The sequence below is a fragment of the Piliocolobus tephrosceles genome, chromosome 8 (assembly GCF_002776525.5).
Source record: "Piliocolobus tephrosceles isolate RC106 chromosome 8, ASM277652v3, whole genome shotgun sequence".
Taxonomy (NCBI): Eukaryota; Metazoa; Chordata; class Mammalia; order Primates; family Cercopithecidae; genus Piliocolobus; species Piliocolobus tephrosceles.
Window position 1 is genome coordinate 19,184,858 of NC_045441.1, and position 23,950 is coordinate 19,208,807.

The following is a 23,950-nucleotide window of genomic DNA, read 5'->3' on the forward strand; positions in this document are numbered from 1 at the left end:
GATCCCTAGTATTTTTAGCCACGAAGTATTTTTAAATTAAGCTATGCACATTTTTAAAAGGCACGCTACTGCACACTTAATAGTCTACAGTAGAGTGTAAACATAACTTTTTATGCACTGGGAAACCAATATATTTGTGTGACTTGCTTTTTTGTTGCAATATTCACTATATTGCAGTGGTCTGCAACTGAACCTGCAATATCTCAAGATATGCCTGTATTTGATTTTGCCTAAGGAAGACTCAGGGTTAAGGAGGAATTACTGTACTATTTCTTTCCTGCCAGAATGGATTGATGAGCTATTCTTTCCAGAAAATCACAACGACAGACATAAATTGTTTTCCAGTGGAGATTGTGAATTGAGAGTTTTGTGTCTTCTTAGAAGTTTAGCTGACTTTTCTCCAGGCACAAAAAGTCATTCAGGCAGGTTTTGTGTTCATGTTAGGCTTGGAATAAGGAACTCAGATTGAACAATAGAGTGGCAGCCATGTCACCAGCTGAACCTTTCTCCGTTGCCCGGGGATATTACATTCCACAGCCAAATAAGTGAAAGTTACTTCTGCTCCTCTTTTTTTATTTTCTTTCTTCTCTTTCTTCTCTTCTTTCTTTCTTTTTCTTTTCTTTCTTTCTTTCCTTCTTTCCTTCTTTCTTTCCTTCTTTCCCTCCCTTCCTTCTTTCCTTCCTTCCTTCCTTCCTTCCTTCCTTCTTTCTCTCTCTCTCTTTCTTTCTTTCTGAAACAGAGTCTCTCTCTGTCACCCAGGCTGGAGTGCAGTGTCACAATCAGAGCTCACCGTAGCCTCAACCTCCTGGGTTCAAACAGTCCCCCCACCTCTGCCTCCCAAGTAGCTGGGCCACAGCCACACACCACCATGCTTGGCTGATTTTTAAATTTTTTATAAAGATGGGGTCTCGCTGTGTTGCCTCGTTGTGTTGACCAGGCTGATCTCAAACTCCTGGCCTCCCACAATCCTCCTGCCTCAGCCTCCCAAAGTGCTGGGATTTATAGGTGTGAGTCACTGTGCCTGGCCCTTTTTTTTTTTTTTACCAAAGGCACAACAGCATTTCAGAGAGTTTGAAAAACACAAATTTAAATCATCCATGTCCTGCCACCCTGCAACAACTATTATTATTACTGAAGGCTACTTTCAGCTTTTCTTTTTTTCAAAGAAATATGTTGATTTGTTAGGCTGTCTTTGTATCACTGAATTAAAAAGGAAACAACGTCACTGTTTCTGAAGGACAAGGAGGGGGACGTAAAGCCTCCTGGTGGAAATGTATTTAGTGCCTTATTCTTTAAGCTACGAGGCTCAGCAGAGCCATGCAGAACCTCACAGTAGCCTCATCACTGACTGATTCACAGAGCTTTGATTTCTCCATGGAAGAGTAGTATCTGTTGAATGATTATTTTCAGTAAGTTCATGGTGATATATATACACACACATACACACACACATAAAAGAAGTTACATAAACAATTTTATTATATATACACAGTGTATGTATATAAGTACTTTTTGAATTTTTTTATTTTTATTTTATTTATTTTTTTATTTTTGAGACAGAATCTTACTCTGGCACCCAGGCTGGAGTGCAGTGGCGTGATCTCAGCTCACTGCAACCTCTACCTCCCGGGTTCAGGTGATTCTTCTGCCTCAGCCTCCTGAGTAGCTGGGATTACAGGTGCCCGCCACCACGCCCAGCTAATTTTTGTATTTTTAGCAGAGATGAGGTTTCATCATGTTGGCCAGGCTGGTCTTGAACTCCTGACCTCAGGTGATCCACCCACCTCGGCCTCCCAAAGTGTGTGAGCCACCACATCCAGCCATAAGTACATATTTGTTACAGTATATACTTAGATATATACCTATATATTTATAGTGTTAGTATTCAGTGGAAGTGGATCATCATAAAATTCTTCATCCTCGTCTTCTTCACACACTGTAAGTATATAGGTATATATTTAAATATATAATATAAATAGTGTGTGTGTACATGTGTATATATTTATATATACACACATATATATATAAAATACACACGCACATATATATACACACACACATATAAACATACGTGTGTGTGTGTGTGTGTGTGTGTGTGTGTGTGTGTGTATGGAGACAGGACCAAAACTGCAATGTGGGATCCCAGATTGGAACCTGGGAAGAAAATCCATGTCTGTGGTTTTGATGTGCATGTCCCTTCAATGATAGACTGGATTAAAAAAATGTGGTACATATACATCATAGAATATAGATATAAAAAATAATGAAATCTTGTCCATTGCAGGGACGTGGATGGAGCTGGAAACCATTATCCTTAGCAAAGTAACACAGGAACAGAAAACCAAATAACTTCTGTCTTCTAAGTAGGATCTGAATTATGAGAACACATGAACACGTAGAGGGGAACAACACACACTGGGGCCTATTGGAGGGTAGAGGGTGGGAGGAGGCAGAGGATCAGGAAAAAAATAACTAATGGGTACTACGCTTAATACCTGAGTGATGAAATAAGCTGTACAGCAAACCCCCATGACACAAGTTTACCTGTGTAACAAACCTGCATATGTACCCCTGAACTTTTTAAACAGTTCAAAAAAAAAATCTACGGGAAAGAAAATAAGTTCTTGGTAAAGCTGGAGCAAGACTCAGTTATTCAATGGTGGGTGAGGTCGGGGAAACTAATATCCACATTTGCTTCTAATTATTTTATTTAATCTCTATATTAGTCCGTTTTCATGCTGCTGATAAAGACATACGTGAGACGGGGCAATTTACAAAACAAGGAGGTTTAATGGACTCACAGTTCCACGTAGCTGGGGAGGCCTCACAATCATGGTGGAAGGTGAAAGGGACGTCTCACATGGCAGCAGACAAGAAAAGAGAGCTTGTGCAGGGAAATTCCCCTTTATAAAACCATCAGATCTTGTGAGACTTATTCACTATCTCGAGAACAGCACAGGAAAGACCTGCCTCCGTGTTTCAAGTACCTCCCACTTGGTCCCTCCCACAAAACACGGGAATTGTGGGAGCTGCAATTCCAGATGAGATTTGGGTGGGGACAGAACCAAACCATATCAATCTCCATAAATGCCCTATGATGTAATCTATAATTATCCCCCCCCCCTTTTTTTGCAATTGAGTCTCACTCTGTCACTCAGGCTGAAGTGCCATTGCACAGTCTCAGCCCACTGCAACCTCTGCCACCCGGGTTCAAGCAATTCTCCTGCCTCAGCCTCCCGAGTAGCTGTGATTACAGATATGCACCACCATGTTCAGTTAATTTTTGGACTGTTAGTAGAGACGGGGTTTCACCATGTTGGCCAGGCTGGTCTCAATCTTCTGACCTCAAGTGATTCACCCGCCTCGGCCTCCCAAAGTGCTGGGATTACAGGTGTGAGTCACCATGCCCAGCCATTATCCCCATTTGAAAAATGAGGAAGCAGAGTCCCATAGGGCTAAAGTAATTGGCCCAGGACCATAAAATCATTAAGTAGCAGAACCTGGATTTCCTAAGCAGACCCCAGAGTCCAAGTCCTTAACCATTATACTCTCCTGTCTCTCTAATGATACAAGACCAGAAATGCTGCTCTAGTTGGCAAGTGAAGAAAGTGAGCTTGTTGAGCCGTGGTACAGAAAGCCCGTGCTTGCTAGCATGTCCACGCTGCACCAGGATACAGTCCTCTCTTCCCGTTTCACGTATAGAGACAAAAAAGAAATTCATGTTATCAGCGGTCTGTCCTACTGAGAAATAAACTCTTTGCTTCCTTAACCAATTCAGCAGTCAGAGGTTTGCTTTGAAGATGTGCTGACGAATATCCTCCCGATCCCCTAGAAGTCGGAGTGGACTATGCATTCCCTCTCTCACCCAACTCTTCCAGCTCCCCTCCTGGTGCCCCACACCAAGAGACGCCCCAGGTCTCTCCACAGGCCATGTGGGCCAGATCCTGCCTCCATCGGAACTGCCCCGATCTATCCACTCCTAGAACTGTCTCTGCAAGAAAATCAGCCTGAGGTTTTTGTGGCACAAAGATGTATCCCCATTCATTCCAAGTAGCAAATGCATTTTCTGGAAACATAATGCTTGAATCCAGCATGATGAGTCATATGGCAGAAGGGAGAAGCCAGCGGGGAAGGGCCCTTGGGACCATCCCAGTCCCCAGGAGCTGGCCCTCTCTGCAAAAACCATCTGGTTCCATAGCATGCTTTCTAAGCTCCCATATATATTTTTAAATCAACTATATGGAAGTATAAGGTAAATACAATACAGCACATCCATTTAAAGTGTGCAATCTGATGAGTTTTGACAGGTGTGTACACCTGCGAAGCTGCCCTTGAAATCAAGATTCAGAACATTTCCATCTCCCTCAAGGATTTCTCATGCTCCTTTTCTAAACCCAGCTCTCAGGCAGCTACCACTTGTCCACTGTGAGACATTTATTTTCTATATTCAGTTTGGGATTGGGCATTTGGGATTTTCCAAAGGCAGCGTCCTCTGTAAATGTCTAAAGGCCACTGGAGATAGCATCTTCTCAGGCCTGTAAACTCCGTGCCTGGGACTGGGTCCTTGCTCTCAGGATAGCCTGGAGGGGCTCCTGTCCACTGCTGGGCTGCCTCTTTCTTAGCTTGGCCCAGCTTCGTAAACACCCAGGACAGTGAAGGAGAAACTCTGTCAATTTCAAGAATATGCACATGTTCTTGCAGTCATAATAAACCATTCTGGCTGGGCGCGGTGGCTCAAGCCTGTAATCCCAGCACTTTGGGAGGCCGAGACGGGCGGATCACGAGGTCAGGAGATGGAGACCATCCTGGCTAACACGGTGAAACCCCGTCTCTACTAAAAAATACAAAAAACTAGCCGGGCGTGGTGGTGGGCGCCTGTAGTCCCAGCTGCTCGGGAGGCTGAGGCAGGAGAATGGCGTGAACCCAGGAGGCGGAGCTTGCAGTGAGCCGAGATCCGGCCACTGCACTCCAGCCTGAGCAACAGAGCGAGACTCCGTCTCAAAAAAAATAAAATAAAATAAAATAAACCATTCTTCTGGGCTTTAACCAAGTAATAAATAAATTTACTCCAAAGCAGATCTGATTTAATGGAATATATCTCTCTGTCTCTTGAGTAGAATCTGGGAAACCTGAACTTTTCTTTTTTGGTGTTTGTTTGTTTTAGAGATAGGATCTTGCTCTGTCACCTAGGCTGGAATGCAGTGGTGCAGTCATAGCTGACTGCAGCCTTAAGTTCCTGGGCTCAAGCGATCCTCCTGCCTCAGCCTCCAGAGTAGCTGGGACTACAGGCATGTGCCACCATACCCAGCTAATTTATTTTATTTTATTTTTATAGAGACAGTGTTTCACTGTGTTACCCAGGCTGGTCTTGAACTCCTATCCTCAAGTGATCCTCCTGCCTCATGCTTCCAAAGTGCTGGGATTGCAGGTGTGAGCCACTGTGCCCAGCCAAGAAACCTACATTTTGCATTTAGCCATTGTTTTCTACACTGACTGCTGGATATTAAAATCAGGAGAAAGGCCCTTAATAGGAAAGCAATTGCAAGCCATGTTTTTATTGATAATCTGATGGATTTTGCTGTGTTCTGGAGTCATTCTGCAATTATTTATCTGATTTTTGTTTATTTGGCTATAACCTGCGTATTCTAGTTTTATTGCAAGGCTGTTAAATTTGGGTTAATAGTTGTGTGTGTCTCTTAGATCATCTCAGATGGAAAATTCTTTCCCCCTAAATGAGAATTAATTGTATTTGAGCTCAGAGGTTTTTTCCTAATGCATTAGGGTGTGGATAATGATGTTCATTTCTCCTCTTGAGCCCAGGAGCCAAACCTAGAGTAATCCAATTCACTTCCAAAGACATTTATAGAGCATTTGATTTTTGCAAGATACTTTCGTTGGTCCTTATGTTGGATAAAAATGGGTAGAATCCTGCTAAAAATAACAATAACAAAAACCTATAGCAAAGAAAAACACATTTATAAAATATGAAATTATGTAAGTTGGAAGAATCATATCTGGGTGAGGGCTATGTGGAACCAGTGGAGACAGGGTGGGGCTAGGGAGAGAATATCCTGCTTATACAGGGAAGGCAGGCTGGACGGTCGGCTGTTGTTGAGAAACCTCATATCATCTATCAGACTAAGCCAGAAAAGCAAGAGTTATGCCTGAAAAGGTAAGTTGGACCATAGAGTAAAAAGTCACGGTAGAAACTCTACTCTTAAATTGGTGGACCATGGGAGCAATGGAAGGTTGAGGCAAGGAATGGGATGATTATAACCTGCAGGACTGGGTAGGGTGGATGAGAACTGGGAGGGTCCGGAGGCAAGAGGACCATTGATAAAGATCTGTCTTTATTTGCATCTGTCTCAGTGTAGTAAGAATATTCAGGTCTCAAAATAGTCTGGAATTTTGGGAGGAAATATTTAGAAGCGGGAATTGGAGGATGTGCAAGTTTGTGGATGAGAAGGATGAGGGAGGGGAAGGGTGCAAAGTTGATTCAAGTATGCAAGTCTAGAACTAGGGGACTCCGGGTGCATAACAGGGAGCTAATTGTCTATTGGCTCCACACTGCAGGAATGAGAGTCACAAGTTTCAGGCAGTTATAAACTCAGAGAAGGATGCATTACCCATTCTTCTCCTCCCACTAGCAGGATTGCCTTGGCAACAGTCAGCATCGTCATACCAAGATGGTAGATTTCACAGATAGTGGCTTGGCCATAATTGGTTAATGAGCATCACAGTAATGAAACAGCTTTCAGTAGTACAGTACATTAGATACTTTGAAGGGTCTCCCTGCTCTCATATAGACAGATTCTAGATAAACTACAACAAACATTATTTAAATTTTTTTCTAGGCTCATAAGAAAGTGGTTGTATCAGCTGGGAGCGGTGGCTCCCGCCTATAATCCCAGCACTTTGGGAGGCCAAGTCAGGTGGATCACCTGAGGTCAGGAGTTCAAGACCAGCCCTGCCAACATGGCAAAACCCTGCCTCTACTAACAGTACAAACATTAGCCAGCGTGGTGGTGGGCGCCTATAATCCCAGCTACTCAGGAGGCTGAGGCCGAATTGCTTGAATCCGGGAGGCATGCCATCGTACTCCAGCCTGGGCGATAAGAGCGAGACTCTGTCAAAAGAAAGAAAGAAAAAGGGAGGGAGGGAGGGAGGCAGGGAAGTTGTATCAGTGAGCTTTTGCTGCATAACAAATTATCCCAAGACATTTTCAGATAAACTAAATCTGACAGTGTGTCTGTCCTATGACAGACAGTCACCAAAGGAACTTTTTTTTTTTTTTTTTTTTGAGACGGAGTCTCACTCTGCTGTCCAGGCTGGAGTGCAGTGGTGCGATCTCGGCTCACTGCAAGCTCCGCCTCCTGAGTTCACGCCATTCTCCTGCCTCAGCCTCCCGAGTAGGTGGGACTACAGGCGCCCACCACCGTGCCCAGCTAATTTTTTGTATTTTTAGTAGAGATGGGGTTTCACTGTGGTCTCGATCTCCTGACCTTGTGATCCGCCCGCCTCGGCCTCCCAAAGTGCTGGGATTACAAGCGTAAGCCACTGCGCCCGGCCCAGAACTTCTAAAGAATCAAAGGACAATGACTACAGAAGGATGTCTTGAGACAAGAATGATTTGTAAGCAAAGAAATTTATAAACACATCAATAAATCTATGCAAACATTTATTGCATAAAATCATAAGAATAATGTGTAATTTGGGGAACAAGGGAGATACAACCAAAGTACTGAACAGTTAGAAGGAAGTGATCAGATCTGGTATCCTAATGCCTTTGAATTTTATCAAGGGGAAACAGATGTTAAGATATTTTATAAAATTAGATTTTGCAAAGTTGTCAATGGTTAAACTTCAAGAGTAAACAATAAAATAATGGAAATGGAGTGTGATTTTTAAATCTGTAGAGGGGAACAATGAAATATGATAACATTTCAATAAATCATCCAAACACAACTAATCCAAGCAAAGGCAAGTAGAGAAGAAAGAAGGAAACTGAGGAGCCTGGACAAACAGAAAGCACAAAGAGAGATGGCAGAAATAAGTACAAATATTAATTACAATGAATATGAATGGATTTAACTCTCCAGTTAAAAGACAGAGATTGCCATCTTCAATTTTGAAAACTGCAGCTGTATTCCATTTTCAAGGGACACATAAAAACCTCAGGAGAGCACCAGGCACAGTGACTCACGCCTGTAATCCCAGCACTTTGGGAGGCCGAGGGGGGCAGATTGCCAGACCTCATGAGTTCAAGACCAGCCTGGGCAACACGGTGAAACCCGGTCTCTACTAAAACACAAAAAATTAGCTGGGTGTGGCAGCGTGCACCTATAATCCCAGCTACTCAGGAGGCTGAGGCAGGAGAATTGATTGAACCAGGGAGGTGGAGGTTGTAGTGAGCCAAGATCATGCCACCGCACTGCAGCCTAGATGACAGAGCAAGACTCCATCTCAAAAAAAAAGGCCATGCCCAGTGGCTCACGCCTGTAATCCCAGCACCTCGGGAGGCCGAGGCGAGTGGATTACAAGGTCAAGAGATCAACACCATTCTGGCCAACATGGGGAAACCCAGTCTCTATTAAAAGTACAAAAATTAGCCAGGCGTGGTGGCCCGCCTGTAGTCCCAGTTACTCCGGAGGCTGAGGCAGGAGAATCGCTTGAACCTGGGAGGCAGAGGTTGCAGCGAGCCGAGATCGCAGCGAGCTTGCAGCGCAGCGCAATAGGCAGAGGTTGCAGCGAGCCACCGCACTCCAGCCTGGGTGACACAGCGAGACTCCAACTCAAAAAAAAAAAAAAAAAAAAAAAATACCCCTCAGGAGAATGAAGTGTTGAATTAAAAAAGTGGAAAGGGTTATGTCAGGCAAATTCTAAAAGAGCAGAAAGCTGGGGTAACTTCATTAGCATCAAACAAAATGCGTTATTAAAGATGAATGCAGCCTGGGCTGGGCGCGGTGGCTCAAGCCTGTAATCCCAGCACTTTGGGAGGCCGAGACGGGCGGATCACGAGGTCAGGAGATCGAGACCATCCTGGCTAACCCGGTGAAACCCCGTCTCTACTAAAAAATACAAAAAACTAGCCGGGTGAGGTGGCAGGTGCCTGTAGTCCTAGCTACTCGGGAGGCTGAGGCAGGAGAATGGCGTAAACCCGGGAGGCAGAGCTTGCATTGAGCTGAGATCGGGCTACTGCACTCCAGCCTGGGCGACAGAGCGAGACTCTGTCTCAAAAAAAAAAAAGATGAATGCAGCCTGGACATGGTGGATCATGCCTGTAATCCTAACATTTTGGGAGGCTGAAATGGGAGAATCATTTGAGCCTAGGAGTTTGAGGCCAGCCTGGGGAAAATAGTGAGACCCTGTGTCTATGATTTTTTTTTTTTTTTTTTAATAACCGGGTGGTGTAGCATGCACCTGTAGTCCCAGCTGCTTGGGAGGCTGACGCAGGAGGATCACGTGTGCCCAGGAGTTGGAGGCTGCAATGAACTGTGATCACTTTACTGCACTGCAGCCTGAGTGACAGAGTGAGACCCCTGTCTCAGAAAAAAAATAATAAAGTGAAGTGTGTCAGTGTATGATGATAAAAGATTCTGTTTTCCAGTAAGATAGAATACTTCTTGGCCAGGCACAGTGGCTCACACCTGTAATCCCAGCAGTTTGGGAGGCCAAGGCAGGCAGATCACTTGAGACGGAGTTCAAGACCAGCCTGGCCGACATAGTGAATGTCCATCTCTACTAAAAATACAAAAAATATATTAGCCGGGCGCGGTGGTGCACACCTGTAGTCCCAGCTAATCAGGAGGCTAAGGCACAAGAATCGCTTGAGTCCAGGTGTCAGAGGTTGCAGTGAGCAGAGATCACACCACTGCACTACAGTCTGGGCGACATAGTGAGACTCCTTTTCAAAAAAGAAAATAAAAAAAAAAAGAATCATTCTTAACTTCTTAACTACTTAAATTAACTTGTATGCATTCTGAAATCTGTCTTCTTCTAACCTTCACTGTCACACTTGAGTTCAGAACTTCATCCACTCCTCTACTTCCACCCTCATTGCAGTTCATTCTCCACTCAACAGACAATGTGGTCAGCCTAAGATTCAGATGGCTCTTAATGAGAAAGCCTCGATTCCTGAGCTTGATGGACTCCATCTAGTGGAGTCTCACCTGCACTAGACCCAGCTCCCCCACCTCTGTACTCCATCATGGTGAAAGCTATGCTTGGATTCTCCAAAACACCACATTTCCTCTGGTCTCCAGGCCTTTAAACAGCTGCTCCCTCTTCCTGGGCTGATCTGTTTTTCTCTTACTTGCCTAGTTGGCTGACTCCATCAGGGCTTGACTTTAATGCCTTCTCTGGGAATCCTTCTTTGACCTTCCTCTTTTGGATAGGGCCCCATCCTATTCTGCCTTTATGAACACACTTCGTGTATTTCCTGGCAAGATTCCACATTTTGTTATCATTGCTATCATTGCCTTTTTACTTGCCTGGCTCCAGTGAGTAAGCTGTGAACACCTCGAAAGTAAGCACTGTGTCATTCATTCATGATGTCACAAATGTTTATCAAGCACCTACTATATGCCAGGCATTCTTCTAAGAGCTAGAGATAGCTGCTAGAGCAGCGAACAAAAAAGTTAAGCAAACACACCCCTGCCTTCATGCTACTCTCATTCTAGCCAAGGCAGCCAAACAACAAACTGGGTAAGTAGGGAAAATAGATGGTTTAATAGAAGATAATAGGTGTTTACAGAGAAGTAAAGCAAGGAGAAAGATAGGGAGTAAGTGGTGCACATGAAATTTTAAATAAGATGATCAAGGGAAAGTCTCAGCAAGAATATGACATTTGGCCAGGCGCGGTGGCTCACACCTGTAATCCCAGCACTTTGGGAGGCCGGAGTAGGCAGATCACCTGAGGTCAGAAGTTCGAGACCAGCCTGGCCAACCTGGTGAAACCTGTCTCTACTAAAAATACAAAAATTAGCTGGGCGTGGTGGCGGGTGCCTGTAATCCCGGCTACTCTGGAGGCTGAGGCAGGAGAATCACTTGAACCAGGGAGGCGGAGGTTGCAGTGAGCCAAGATAGCGCCATTGCACTCCAGCCTGGGCGACAGAGTGAGACTCCATCTCAAAAAAGAAAAAAAAAAAAAAGAATATGACATTTAAGCAGAAACTTGACAGAGGTGAGAGAGTGAGCCATTCAAACATCTGGAGGAGGCACTCCTGGGTATCTACCCAAAGGAAAAGGCATCAAAAAGGTGCCTGCACTTGTATGTTCATCGCAGCACTATCCACAAAAACAAAGTCACGGAATTAACCTAAGTACCCATAAAGAGTGGATGGGATAAAGAAAAAATATATATACATATATGCACATACATGTATACATATATGCACATATATACACACACACATATATATATACACACACACATACATGTATATACGTCATGGAACACTATGCAACCATAAAAAAGAATGAACTCTTATCCTTTGCAACAACGTAGATGTAGCTGGAGGCCATTATCCTAAGTGAATTAACAAAAGAACAGAAAACGTAATACCACATATTTTCACTTGTAAGTGGGAGCTAAACATTGGACATAAAAATGGACACAATAGACAGTGTAGACTACCAGAGTAGAGAGAGAGGGAGGAGGGTAAGTGTTGAAAAGTGCCTACTGGGTACTATGTTTACTGTTTGGATGATGGGTTCAGTAGAAGCCTAAACTTCAGCATTATACAATATATCCATGTAACAAATATGTACATGTACCCACTGAATCTAAAATTTTTAAAAATATAAAAAGAGGGGCCAGGCGCAGTGGCTCAAGCCTGTAATCCCAGCACTTTGGGAGGCCGAGACGGGCGGATCATGAGGTCAGGAGATGGAGACCATCCTGGCTAACACGGTGAAACCCCTTCTCTACTTAAAAAAATACAAAAAAAAACTAGCCAGGCAAGGTGGCGGGCGCCTGTAGTCCCAGCTACTCGGGAGGCTGAGGCAGGAGAATGGCGTGAACCCGGGAGGCGGAGCTTGCAGTGAGCTGAGATCCGGCCACTGCACCCCAGCCTGGGCGACAGAGCGAGACTCCGTCTCAAAAATAAATAAATAAATAAATAAAAAGAGAAAGATATCTAGAGGAAGAGTATTCAAGAGAGAAGGAACAGCCAATGCAAAGGCTCTGAACAGGAGCAGGCATGGACAGTTCACAGATCAGCAGGGAGGCCCATGTGGCTGGATTAAATAAGAGGATCAAGGAGAAGTCTCAGCAAAAAATATGACATTTGGCCGGAAGTTCTGGAAGCTCAGAAAGCTATTATTGGATTGCAAGACCCATCGCAAAGATCTTGGACTTTTATTTTCGGTGAGAGTGGAAGCCTCCAGAAGATCTTCAGCAGAGAGATGGTACACCCTGACTCCAATTTAAAGTAACATGATTTTAAATAATATAGTATTTTAAAAGCAGTCACTCTGGATGGTGTGTTGATAAGAAAACTGAGGGAGGCAAGGAGGGGGAACTGGGGAACGAGCCAGGAGGCCATTGCCCTAACCTTACCAAGAAAGGAAGGTGGCTTAGAACAGGAAGGTGAAATCTGGATATGATTTGCTAATGGATTGAATATGGTGGATCAGAGAAAGGGGTAAGTAAGGTGTTTGACCTAAGCAACGTAAGGATGGAGTTATTACCAAGAAGGAACCAATGCTGGAGAAGTGTATGGGTGATAGAGGTTACACAAGAGGATGAGTTCAGTTGGGTCATCTAAATTTAAAATGCTTATTAGACATCCAAGTGGTATGTCAAGTAGGGAGCTGGATATACAAAGTTGGAATTGAGAGAAATTTTTGGTTTGGAGACAGAAGTTTCAAACAGCCAAATTAGCATGTAGATGATATTGAAAGCTCTGAGGATGGGAAAAATCTCCAAGAAAGTGACTACATATAGGAGAATATATATCAATGCACTCAGCACAGAGCCTGGGTGCAACTGAAGAAAAAGCAATTGAAGTTTATATTATAGATCCTGCTTTATTAGGCTGTTCTTGCCTTGTTTTAAAGAAATACCTAAGACTGGGTAATTTATAAAGAAAAGAGGTGTAATTGCCTTATGGCTGTAGGACATGTGCTCAGCTTCGGTGAGGCCTCAGAGAGCTTTTGCCCATGGTGGAAGGTGAAGCAGAAGCAGGCACATCACTTGGCAAGAGTGGGAACAAGAGAGTGAGGTGAGACGGTCCCAGACTTCTAAACAACCAGATCTTGCATTAACTAACTAAGCAAGAACTCACTGATCACCAAGGGGGTGGTGCTTAAACCATTCATAAGGGATATGGCCCCATGATACAGTTACCTCCCATCAGACCCTGTCTCCAACACCGGCAATCACATTTCAACCTGATATTTGGTGGGGACAAACATTCAAACCATATCACCTGATGACCTTTAAAAGGGTAATTTCAATGAAGTAACAATGGCAGAAGTTAGGTTGCAAGGCATGAAAGGTATGAGAGAGAGGAAATTCAAATTAAGAGATAAATAGAGCTGTGGCTAGAGACATAAAGATCTGGTTATATTTGTAGCTTGATTGAAGAAATGAAAGAAAGGAGCGAGTAATGGCTTAGGGTACCTACAGAGTGGGGACAGGGTCAGAGACTGAAGGAAATGTGAGTGAAGGAAGACAGGTTTTTGAGAAGTAAGAGAGACAACTTTTCAACAAAATGGGAAGTAATATTCTCTGAAGGCAGTGAGGGCCCGGGACACCAGGACAGGAGATTGAGGAGGAAGGACACATTTTTAAAAATCCAGACTCTGGCAGGGATGGGAGGGGTGTTGGCTGACAGAGAGTCACATGAGGCGAATGCAAAGATGAGGAAGGGCCCAGGCACAGTTGGAACACAGGTATCCAGTGGGTGTAGTCAGTTGGCACCTGTGCCTGGCCCCGTGAAAGCAAAGACCGAGGAGACTTGCAAAACCTGCTTTCCAGAGTGACCATGAGGTACCTGGGTGACTGGTGTGATCACAGAGGTGAATTAAACACACTGCTTGCACTGGCAACAAACATTCTGAGAAGGGAATTAAGAGGACAAAAAACCATTTACAATAGCATCAAAAAGGATTAAATGCTTAGGAATAAATTTAGCCAAAAAACCGCAAGACAGGTACACTGGAATGACAAAACATTATTGAAATAAAGATCTAACTAAAAAAGATATCCTGTGTTCATGGATTAGAGGACTTAAGAGTGTTAAGATGGCAGTTCTTCCTAAATTGATCTAAAGATTCAATGCAATCCCTTTCAAAATGCCAACTGCCTTTTTTTTTTTTTTTTTTTGCAGAAATGGAAAAGTTAATCCTAAACTACATATGGAATCAAGGGACACAGAATAGCCAGAACAGTATTGAAAAAGAACAAAGTTGCAAGACTCACACTTCCCAGTTCTAAGACTTACTACAAAGCTATAATAATCAAAGCAGTATAGTATGGCACAAAGATAGACATGGAGATCAAAGGAATCACATTTAGAGTCTAGAAACAAACCCTCACATTTATAGTCCATTGATTTTTGACAAGAGTGACAAGACAATTCAATAGGGAAAGAATAGTCTTTTCAGCAATGGTGCTGGGACACAGACATCCACATGAAAAAGAGTGAATTGGGACCCCTATCTTATACTATATAGAAAAAAATTCAAAGGGCCCCAATGACCTAAATATAAGATGAAACTATAACATTCATATAAAACATAGAGGTAAATCTTCATGACCTTGGATTTTGCAATGGTTTCTTACATATGACTTCAAAAACACAAATAACCAAAGAAAAAATAGCTACTTTGTATTTTACCAAAAATAAAAACTTTTATACTTCAAAGGACATTATCAAGCACATGAAAAACAACCCATAGAATGGGAGAAAATATTTGTAAATCATATGTCAGAAAAATGTCTTAGTATCCAGAATATGTAAAGAACTCTTATAACCCAAAAATAATGACCTTTTTTAATGGTCAAAAGATTTGAATAGATTTTTTTTAAGAAAATATAAAATGGTCAATAAGCAAATGAAAAGATCCTCAACATCTTTAGTCATTAGAGAAATGCAAATCAAAACCACAGTGGCCACTTCACACTCACTAGGATAGCTAGAATCAAAAAAAGCAGACAATAACATGAGTTGGCCAGGATGTGGAGAAATTGAAACCCTGGTTCATTGCTGGTGGGAGTGTAAAATGGTGCAGCTGCTTTGGAAAACAGTTTGGCAGTTCCTTAGAAAGTTAAACATAGAGTTACCATATGGCCCAAGGATGAGTAATTCTACTCTTAGGTGTATACCTCAGAGAATTGAAAACATATGTTTGTATGAAAATTGTACATGAATATCCACAGCAGCATTATTCATAATAGCCAAAAAGTGGAAACAACCCAAATGTCTATCAGCTTGAAAATGAATAAACAGAATGGTCAAGATGAGGAGACCACACTTTGAAGAGACACATGAGAGCAGCACAGTCATCTAGTTGCTCCAAAGACCTGAAAGGAGAGGTCTAGGGGCTGGAAGACACTGTGCGTAAGAGAGAATCACACTGAAGCCTAGGAAAGTTGAAGCCAGAATATTCTAGAGGAAGGCCAATCAGTAGCATTTCTAGGCAGAGAAACACACCTAGACAAAGACTTAGAGGCAGGAAAACCTGTTGAATGTGCAGAGGACAGGAAGATGAGATCCTCAAGGAGACAGCATGAGGGATGAGGAGTCATGGTAGGTAGACAACATCACAGAAGCTGCTGGTTCAGGACTGGGGCAAACTTGGGACATTTGGTTGACAGCAGATCCAAGGGTTCACTGCCCACCTGCCTCATGGTAGAAAAGTGGATGTGAGATCTGTTTGCCTAACTTTAGCCCCATCATCCTTCAGACCACAGTACTGGCTTCTAACTTTCTCAGAAAAGGAGGCAAGTATTGGTCCCTTGGCCAGACCAGCAGAACCTATGCACATGACCTAGTAATTTCGGTGTGATAAATACCTTCCCCTAGAAAGGAAATCCCATCCAGGGCCCTCCTCGCCTGCCCCAGCCTACCCTGCATGCCTGCATGGCTTAGGACTGCCGTGTGGCCTCTGCAGGTCCTAGTATTCTAGGTCTGATAGTTTCATTCCCTAACAGACCTCAGAAAGGAGAACCTCTAACTCCCAGTGGCATTTAGCTTCCCTCTTTAAACATCTGGGTCACAGATATGCTCAGTTAATTAATGTTCTTAGTGCTGCTCATCTGCCTGCTGGATAATAGATTGATTCATAATTTTAGTAAGCAGCTGTGTATATCTTTTCCCTGAACATAAAGGCAGCTTGCTGTCATTCATCACTTTGCATTTGGAGAATTTAAATATATTCAGGGAGACATTGTTTAGGGAGGGGGAGGGAGGGCTGCTGATTTTCTTACCATTTTGCCTCTAACAATTACTTTGATTTGGAACTAATTGGGGTTTAAAGCACACGTTAACCACATCTCTCTCAAGGGCACTTAATAAACTCCCTGTTCCTTGTTCAAGGAGAGCAACCAGGCCCTCCTTTTGGGATCAGAGCCAAGAGCTTCTGAGTAGCTTTCACCAAGAAATGAGAACCCCATGCAGAGAATCTTTTCTGCCAGAAAAGAGCCACTCCTGTCCCTGAGCAGAGCTACTTATTTCATTCCTGGGCAGAATATGCTCAAGCTCTCTGGAGGAGGCGGGGTTCCCCTGGCAATCTGGGAGGGGCTCTTCTGCTGCTCAGCTGCTGGGCCATGGCAGCCAACCATCAGGTATTTGAGGACCAAAAGAAAGCGGCCAGCACCCAGTCAGCGGACCAGATGTCTTCATGCCTCAGTTTCCTCATCTACAAAATGTAAATAATAATAAAACATATCTTGCAGAGTTGTTGTGAAAATTGCATTATTTATTCTCTTTACAATGGTTAGAAATGATGCAGAGTGTTTTTTTAAAAAATTTATTAGGCAACAGCTGTGTAGATGTGGTCACGTTTTTAAATGATGCCATTCACCACATTTATGTGCTCAACCCCAAACACGTTTTGAGCACTTGGTCTGTGATTTGCTGCTAGTCAGAAAGGAAATTAATTAGGCACAGCCCCTCCTTCTCAGGAGTGTGAAAGATGGGTGAATGCATTTTTTTAAATTTTAGAATATGATCCTTAAACAATATAATTTTCCTTCCCCAGGACAGTGAAGGCAGCAGAGGCAAGGCTGCTAGCCTAGTATGGGCCGTGTTGTGGGAACGGTTGCCAGGCAACACCTTCCCTGTATCAGTTAGGAATTGCTGCATAACAACTACCCCACAACGTAGTGGCTTAAAACAATATGCATATTTTTATTGCTCACGAATCTACAGGTCAGCTGGATGATTCTATGATCTGGACCAGGCTTGGCTGATCTAACTGGATTCATTCCTGCATCTCCTATCAGCAACTGGCAGGTTGGCTGAGGGCTGCCTCATCCAGGTTGGCCTCATCCATTTGGTTAACTGGTGGCTAACTGGCAACTGATTGGACCACATGACTCTCATCCTCAAACAGGCCAGCCTGGGCTTACTGTTCCAAGAGACTGAAAGGATGCATACAAGGCTAAAAGTCTAGTCTAGGAACAGGCACAGCCTCACTTCTGCTCCATTCCATTGTCCAAAGCAAGTCACAGGACCAACCAGTATTCAAGGGATAGTGAAATAGATTCCACTTCTTGATGGAAATTGCTTCAAAGCCATCTTGCCATGGGTGTATAGAAGGAATAGTGGATGATGGGGTCGGTTTTGCAACCTACCATAATCATCCAGCCTTTGTTGTTGTACATAGAGCATAAAGCAAGCACTAGGATTTTGTTGCCCACTTATGATATTTTTGCTCTGCTCTTTATTATAAATTCTGTTGCAATAAATACCCTACCCATGAATTTTTGTTTGCAATTCTGATTATTTCCTCCTGCTAGAGTGTATTAGTCCAGTCTCATGCTGTTAATAAAGACATACCCAAGACTGGGTAATTTATAAAGAAAAAGAGGTTTAATGGACTCACAGTTTTACATAGCTGAGGAGGCCTCATAATCATGTCAGAAGGTGAGGGAGGAGCAAAAGCATGCCTTATATGGTGGCAGGCAAGGGAGTGTGTACAGAGGAACTGTCCTTTATAAAACTATCAGATCTCATGAGACTTATTCATTATCACAAGAACAGCATGGGAAAAACCTGGCTTCATGATTCAATTACCTCCCACCAGGTCCCTCCCACAACACGTGAGGATTATGGGAGCTGCAATTCAAGATGAGATTTGGGTGGGGACACAGCCAAACCATATCATGGAGTTCTAAAAATTGATTCTTTTTAATTTATATTTTTATTTGATTCAGGGGGTACATATACAGGTTTTTAACAAGGGTATATTGCAGGATGCTGAGGTTTGGGGTATGCTTGAAATCGTCACCCAGGTAGTGAGCCTAATACCCAATAGATAGTTTTTCAACTCTTGCCTTCCTTTCTCCCTCCCTCCTTTTGGCATTCCCAGTGTCTGTAATTTCCATCTTCATGTCCATGAATACCCAATGTTTAACTCCCACTCACAAGTGAGAACATGCAGTATTTGGTTTTCTGATTCTGCATTAATTCTCTTAGGATAATGGCCTCCAGCTGCATCTATGTTTCTACAAAAGACATGATGCTGTTCTTGTTCATGGCTGTACCGTATTCCATTGTGTATAGGTACCACATTTTCTTCATCCAATTCACCATTTATGGGCACGTAGGTTGATTGCATATCTTTGCTATTGTGAATAGTGCTGCAATGAACATGTAAGTGCATTTGTCTTTTTGGTAGAATGATGTCTTTTCCTTTGGGTCGATACCCGGTAATAGGATTGCAGGTCAAACAGTAGTTATACTTTTAGTTCTTTGATAAGTCTCCAAACTTCTTTCCACAGTGGATGAACTAATCTACATTCCCGCCAATAGTGTATAAGCATTCCTTCTTCTCTGCAGCCTCACCAACATCTGTTATTTTTTGGCTTTTCAATAGTAGCCATTCTTGCTGGTGTGAGATGGTATCTCATTGTGGTTTTGATTTGCATGTCTCTGATGATTAGTGATGATGAGCATTTTTTCACATGTGTTCTGACTACTTGTATGTCTTCTTATGAGAAGTGTCTTGTCCTTTGTGCGTAAAAGTGGATTAATTGAATCAAAGGCCATGAACATTTTAAAAGCACAAAGCATATATTTAGAAATTTCCTTTTTGAAAGGTTGTAGTAATCTACCCTCCCTCCAGCCCAATAGCGGGAGGGACCATCTTAGACGTAAGTCACCAAAATGTGAATAATCTCTGATTTTAGTTTCAGTTTTTTGGGAGTTTTTTTGTTTTTTGTTTTGTTTTTGTTTTTGTTTGGTTTTTGTTTGTGTTTTTTTTTTTTGAGACAGCCTCACTCTGTTGCCCATGCTGGAGTGCAGTGGCACGATCTCGGCTCACTGTAGCCTCCGCACCCCCAGGTTCAAGCAATTCTGCTGCCTCAGGCTCCTGAATAGCTTGGATTATAGTTGTGCACCACCACGCCCGGCTGATTTTTGTAGTTTTAGAAGAGACGGAGTTTGGCCGTGTTGGCCAGACTGGTCTCGAACTCCTGGCTTCAAGTGATCCGCCTACCTCAGCCTCCCAAAGTGCTGGGATCACAGGCGTGAGCCACTGAGCCTGGCCTACTCTCTTTCATAAAATGTGGTATTTCATTATTTTAGATTTTTGTTTCTTTTCGTACCTATGAGGTTGAGTACTGTTTAATGTCTCTTTCTTCTTCAGTGAATGGCTTCTTTGAGCCTTTTTCACCAGGGTAGATTTAGTCAATCCCTCTCGATAAGTGAGGAGGAAATGGAGACTCAGAGAGGTTAAGTGACTTGTTCAAGGTGGCCCAGCCAGCTGAAAGTAGAGCCATTTAGAGATTAGACATCCAGCTTCTTCATCTATTCCTTCTTCCCAACGTTGCTGAATAGAAGACTAGGTCCTAAAACACTGCCTGAGGATATGCTTAGAAAAAAGATCAGGGCCAGGTGCGGTGGCTCACGCCTGTCATCCTGGCACTTTGAGAGGCCAAGGTGGGCAGATCACGAGGTCAGGAGTTCGAGACCAGCCTGACCAACATGGTGAAATCCCGTCTCTACTAAAAATACAAAAATTAGCCAAGCGTGGTGGTGCGCGCCTGTAATCCCACGTACTCAGGAGGGTGAGGCAGGAGAATCGCTTGAACTCGGGAAGCAGAGGTGGCAGTGAGCTGAGATCACGCCACTGCACTCCAGCCTGGGCAACAGAGTGAGACTCCATCTCAAAAAAAAAGAAAAAAGGAAAAAAGATCAGAGTTGCCCTGGGGACTCTGTATCCAGGCTCAGGAAGCCCGGGAGGCTTTCTGGAATAGGGCTCTCCTGTGAGCTGAGCGTACGGTGTGAGTGACAGACTGGGATGGTGGCCAGGACTGTAGTATTGACAGACAGCAGGGCTGACGCCGGCAGACCTAAGCCCCGCTTCCTCCCATGGTCTCACTCCTGCCTCCCACTCCCATTCGCCTGCTGCTCTGGTCTCTCGACAGCTTGCCCGCTACACCAAGGAAGGCTTCCTGCACTTGGGCGCCCTGGGGACCACCACACTCCTCCCTGACACCCGCTGCCTGGTGGATAACTCTAAGAGTCGGCTGCCCCAGCTCCTGGACTGCGACAAGGTCAAGAGCAGCCTGTACAAGCGCTGGAACTTCATCCAGGTGAGTGCTGTACGGACAGGGCCAGCGGTCCTGCAGAGGCTGCAGACCACAGAGGGGAATCCAGCTTCCCCAGGGGTCCCCGGCAAAGAGCAACCCTGAACCCAGGTCTCCCTGCCCCGGGCTGGGCTTGTGGACCCCAAGCACTTCCTGGGGGCAGCTGTGGAGTTTCTGCATGGAGTAGCATTTCTGATTCCTACATCAGTGCTAGGCTGGTTGAGCTCTGATCAATCCTGAGAGAGGAGTGAGGGGGGACTTCCTTGAAATCCACTAAGTACCCACAGCCAGTGGGGTTGAGACCATTAGACCAAGAATATCCCAGGAAACTTCCCATCCCGACCTCATCCCCCACCAGTGCTCCTCACCTGATTCAGATACTCAAACCGGGTGAAGCTTATTTAGGTTCTGACTTCAGAGTCCCCAGAGGAGGTCCTCATGCTTCCCTGCCCCAGCCCCATGCAAAGAATTTTGGTGGAATTGATTCCCTGCAAGAAGGTCTGTGCCAGGCGCCACGATGGTTAAGCCTCACTCTCTCCTTCTGTTACTCTCTCCCTCTCCCTGTCTTCTCTCCCTTGTCTCTCCTCTCTTCTCTCCGATCTCCTATGTTCTCTCTTCCCATCTCCTCTCCTCTTTTTTCTTTCTCTCTCCCCTTTATCTTTCTCTTTTTCTCTCTCCTCTCTCTTCTCTCTCTTCCCTCTTTTTCTACCCCTCCTCCGTTTCTTTGTCTTCTCTTTGTCTCTTTCTCTGTCTCTTTCGCTCTCTTGTCTCTTTCTCTTCTGTCTCTATCTTCTCTCTTTCTCCTCTCTCTCTCACCTCTTTTTCTCTGTCCTCTTTCTCTCTGTCTTCTCTGTACCTTTCTCTGTCTCTCTTTCTCTTCTCTCTTTTTCTTTGTCTCTTTGTCATTTTGTCTCTCCTGTCTCTCTTTCTCCTCTCTCTGTATCTCTCACTGTCTCTGTCTCCCTCTCTCTCTCCTGTCTCTCTTATCCTCTCTTCTCGATTTTGCCCCCTCCCAGAACGGAGCCATCATGAACAAGGGCACAGGACGCTGCCTGGAGGTGGAGAACCGGGGCCTGGCTGGTATCGACCTCATCCTCCGCAGCTGCACAGGTCAGAGGTGGACCATTAAGAACTCCATCAAGTAGAGGGAGGGAGCTGGGGCACTGGAGCCTGGCCCCCAGGACATGGCTGCTCCCTCTGACCTCTGGACCAGCCGCCCTGGTGGAGAGACAGCAAGGGGCTGGCAAGTACTCGATGGGCCCCCCAGGGCTTCTCCAGGGCAGCACAAGGACCCCGGATGGAGACTCTGTCCCCCCTCAGGCATTCAGCTGCCCACAAGTTTCCTGCAGCCTGGAAAAGCCCCCCAACCCCTTCTCTGGGAAACCAAGAGCTGTCTTCCGCAGCCTCTGATGTGAACCTGGTACTGAGCAGCAAGACTGTCCAGTTCTCCTCCACATCTCCCATCCCAGAATCAGGATCTGGGACTGGCAGGGTCCCCTCCTGTGTCTCATCTTGCAGCAGCAGCTGCTGAACTCCAGCCATCAACACAGCGGGAGGCAGCGGGGGTTTCAGCCACGTTCTAGCTCCCCGCCCTAAAAGGAGGCAGCGAGAACCAGGCACTGTTTCCTCCGAGGTTACTTCTGCCCACATGACACCTGCCTGTTCATGCCCCAAGGCAGCCGCGGCCACTAACCCTTCCCACCATGGTGGCTTTGGGTACTGCAGCTCTTGACTGTTTTGGCCCCTCCCGAGATGACCTGGATGGAGCTGATGCTTTCTCTCCTAATCACCTGGGCACTAGGCTCTTATCAGTGTGCTTGGGCCAGCTCTCTTGCCTGTGTCTAGAGGAAGCCAGAGACAGAAATAGGCCAAGCCTGCAACAGGGTCTCAGCTGCGAGGGCCCCGCAGGATGGAGCTAGGTCAAGGACCAGGAAGTCCTGACTCCCGGAGGCTGCCACCGGGGAGCAGCACCGTTCCTCCATCCAGAACCTAAGGGCTGAAGCAAAGGCTGCCAGGACCCTCGAAGATGCTTTTGGCTCACCTCATTTCACCCCACGCTCTGCTGGCTGGCAGAGGAGAAGGCAGTCGTTTCCTCTCTGAAGAGTATTAATTTTTTTTCGATTGCCCTCTGGTTAGGGTGCACATATAAATCAGAGTTAATATATGAACGCGTGTGCATGCACGAGCGTGTGTGTGCCTGTGTGCTGTGTGTGGCAGTGTGTGTGTGTGTGTGTGTGTGTGTCTGGCTGTGCGTTCCAGAGCGTGCGACGATGCTGACCTAGCTGTGTGGCCTTGGGCTTGCTGCTTCATTACTCGCCTGGATGGGGACGAGGGATGAGAAGGGTGTGGGTTTGGCCCCATGTCACTGGCCGGAAGGATGTGTCTCAGCCCTGCCCTGTGGGGTGCCCCCGATGGGAGGCTGTCCCATCTCCCAGTCCCCATCTCTTTTCCCCACGCTGTCCCTGGAGAAGCCCTGCCCAGAGCTGAACCCTGTAGCTGCCCCCTTGCCCTGTGTGGGATTCACAGTGTCTCATTTGGTGACATCTTATTGGTGACCATCTCCTCACCCCATCTCCCACCTTGTGGAATAAATACATGTTAATAGCACTTCCCAGGACGGCCTCCTTTGTGTCTTGATTTCTCCAGAACTGGAGGTGGGGAAGGGAGTGATGGAGACGCGAGGGGAGAGCTTACTTGGCTTTGAGGGTTTAGTGTTATTTATTTAACTATTTATTTATGAGATGGGGTCTTGCTCTGTTGCCCAGGCTGGAGTGCAGTGGTGCAGTCATGACCCACTGCAGCCTCAAACTCCTGGGCTCAAATGATCCTCCCACCTTACCCTCCTGAGTAACTGAGACTACAGGTACACACCACCGTGCCTGGCTAATTTTTTACAAAATATTTTTGTAGAGATGGAATCTTGCTGCATTGCCCAGGCTGGGCCTGAACGCCTAGCCTCAAGAGATCTTCCCACCTTCGCCTCTCAAAGTGCTAAGATTTCAAGTGTGAGCCACTGCATCCAGCTAATTAAAAAAAAATGCAGAGAGGGGTCTTGCTATATTGCCCAGATTGATTTCAAACTCCTGGCCTCAAGCAATCCATTCACCTCAGCCTTCTGAGTAACTGGAACCATAGGCACAGGCCACTAGACCTGGCCGATTTTTGAGAAACAGGTTCTTGCCATGCTGA

At 45.0% G+C, this 23,950-nt stretch overlaps 1 protein-coding gene across 1 annotated transcript in view; it reads left to right on the top strand.

The window, feature by feature from the left end:
• GALNT17 (polypeptide N-acetylgalactosaminyltransferase 17) overlaps positions 1 to 23,375 on the top strand; it is a 597,097-nt gene extending 573,722 nt beyond the window's left edge. The window contains exons 10-11 of the mRNA XM_023218655.2: positions 20,600 to 20,767; positions 21,778 to 23,375. Of these exons, the coding sequence (XP_023074423.1) occupies positions 20,600 to 20,767; positions 21,778 to 21,906 (297 nt within the window). The 3' untranslated portion in view covers positions 21,907 to 23,375. The remainder of the gene's footprint in view (positions 1 to 20,599; positions 20,768 to 21,777) is intronic.
• Positions 23,376 to 23,950: the final 575 nt, after the last annotated feature.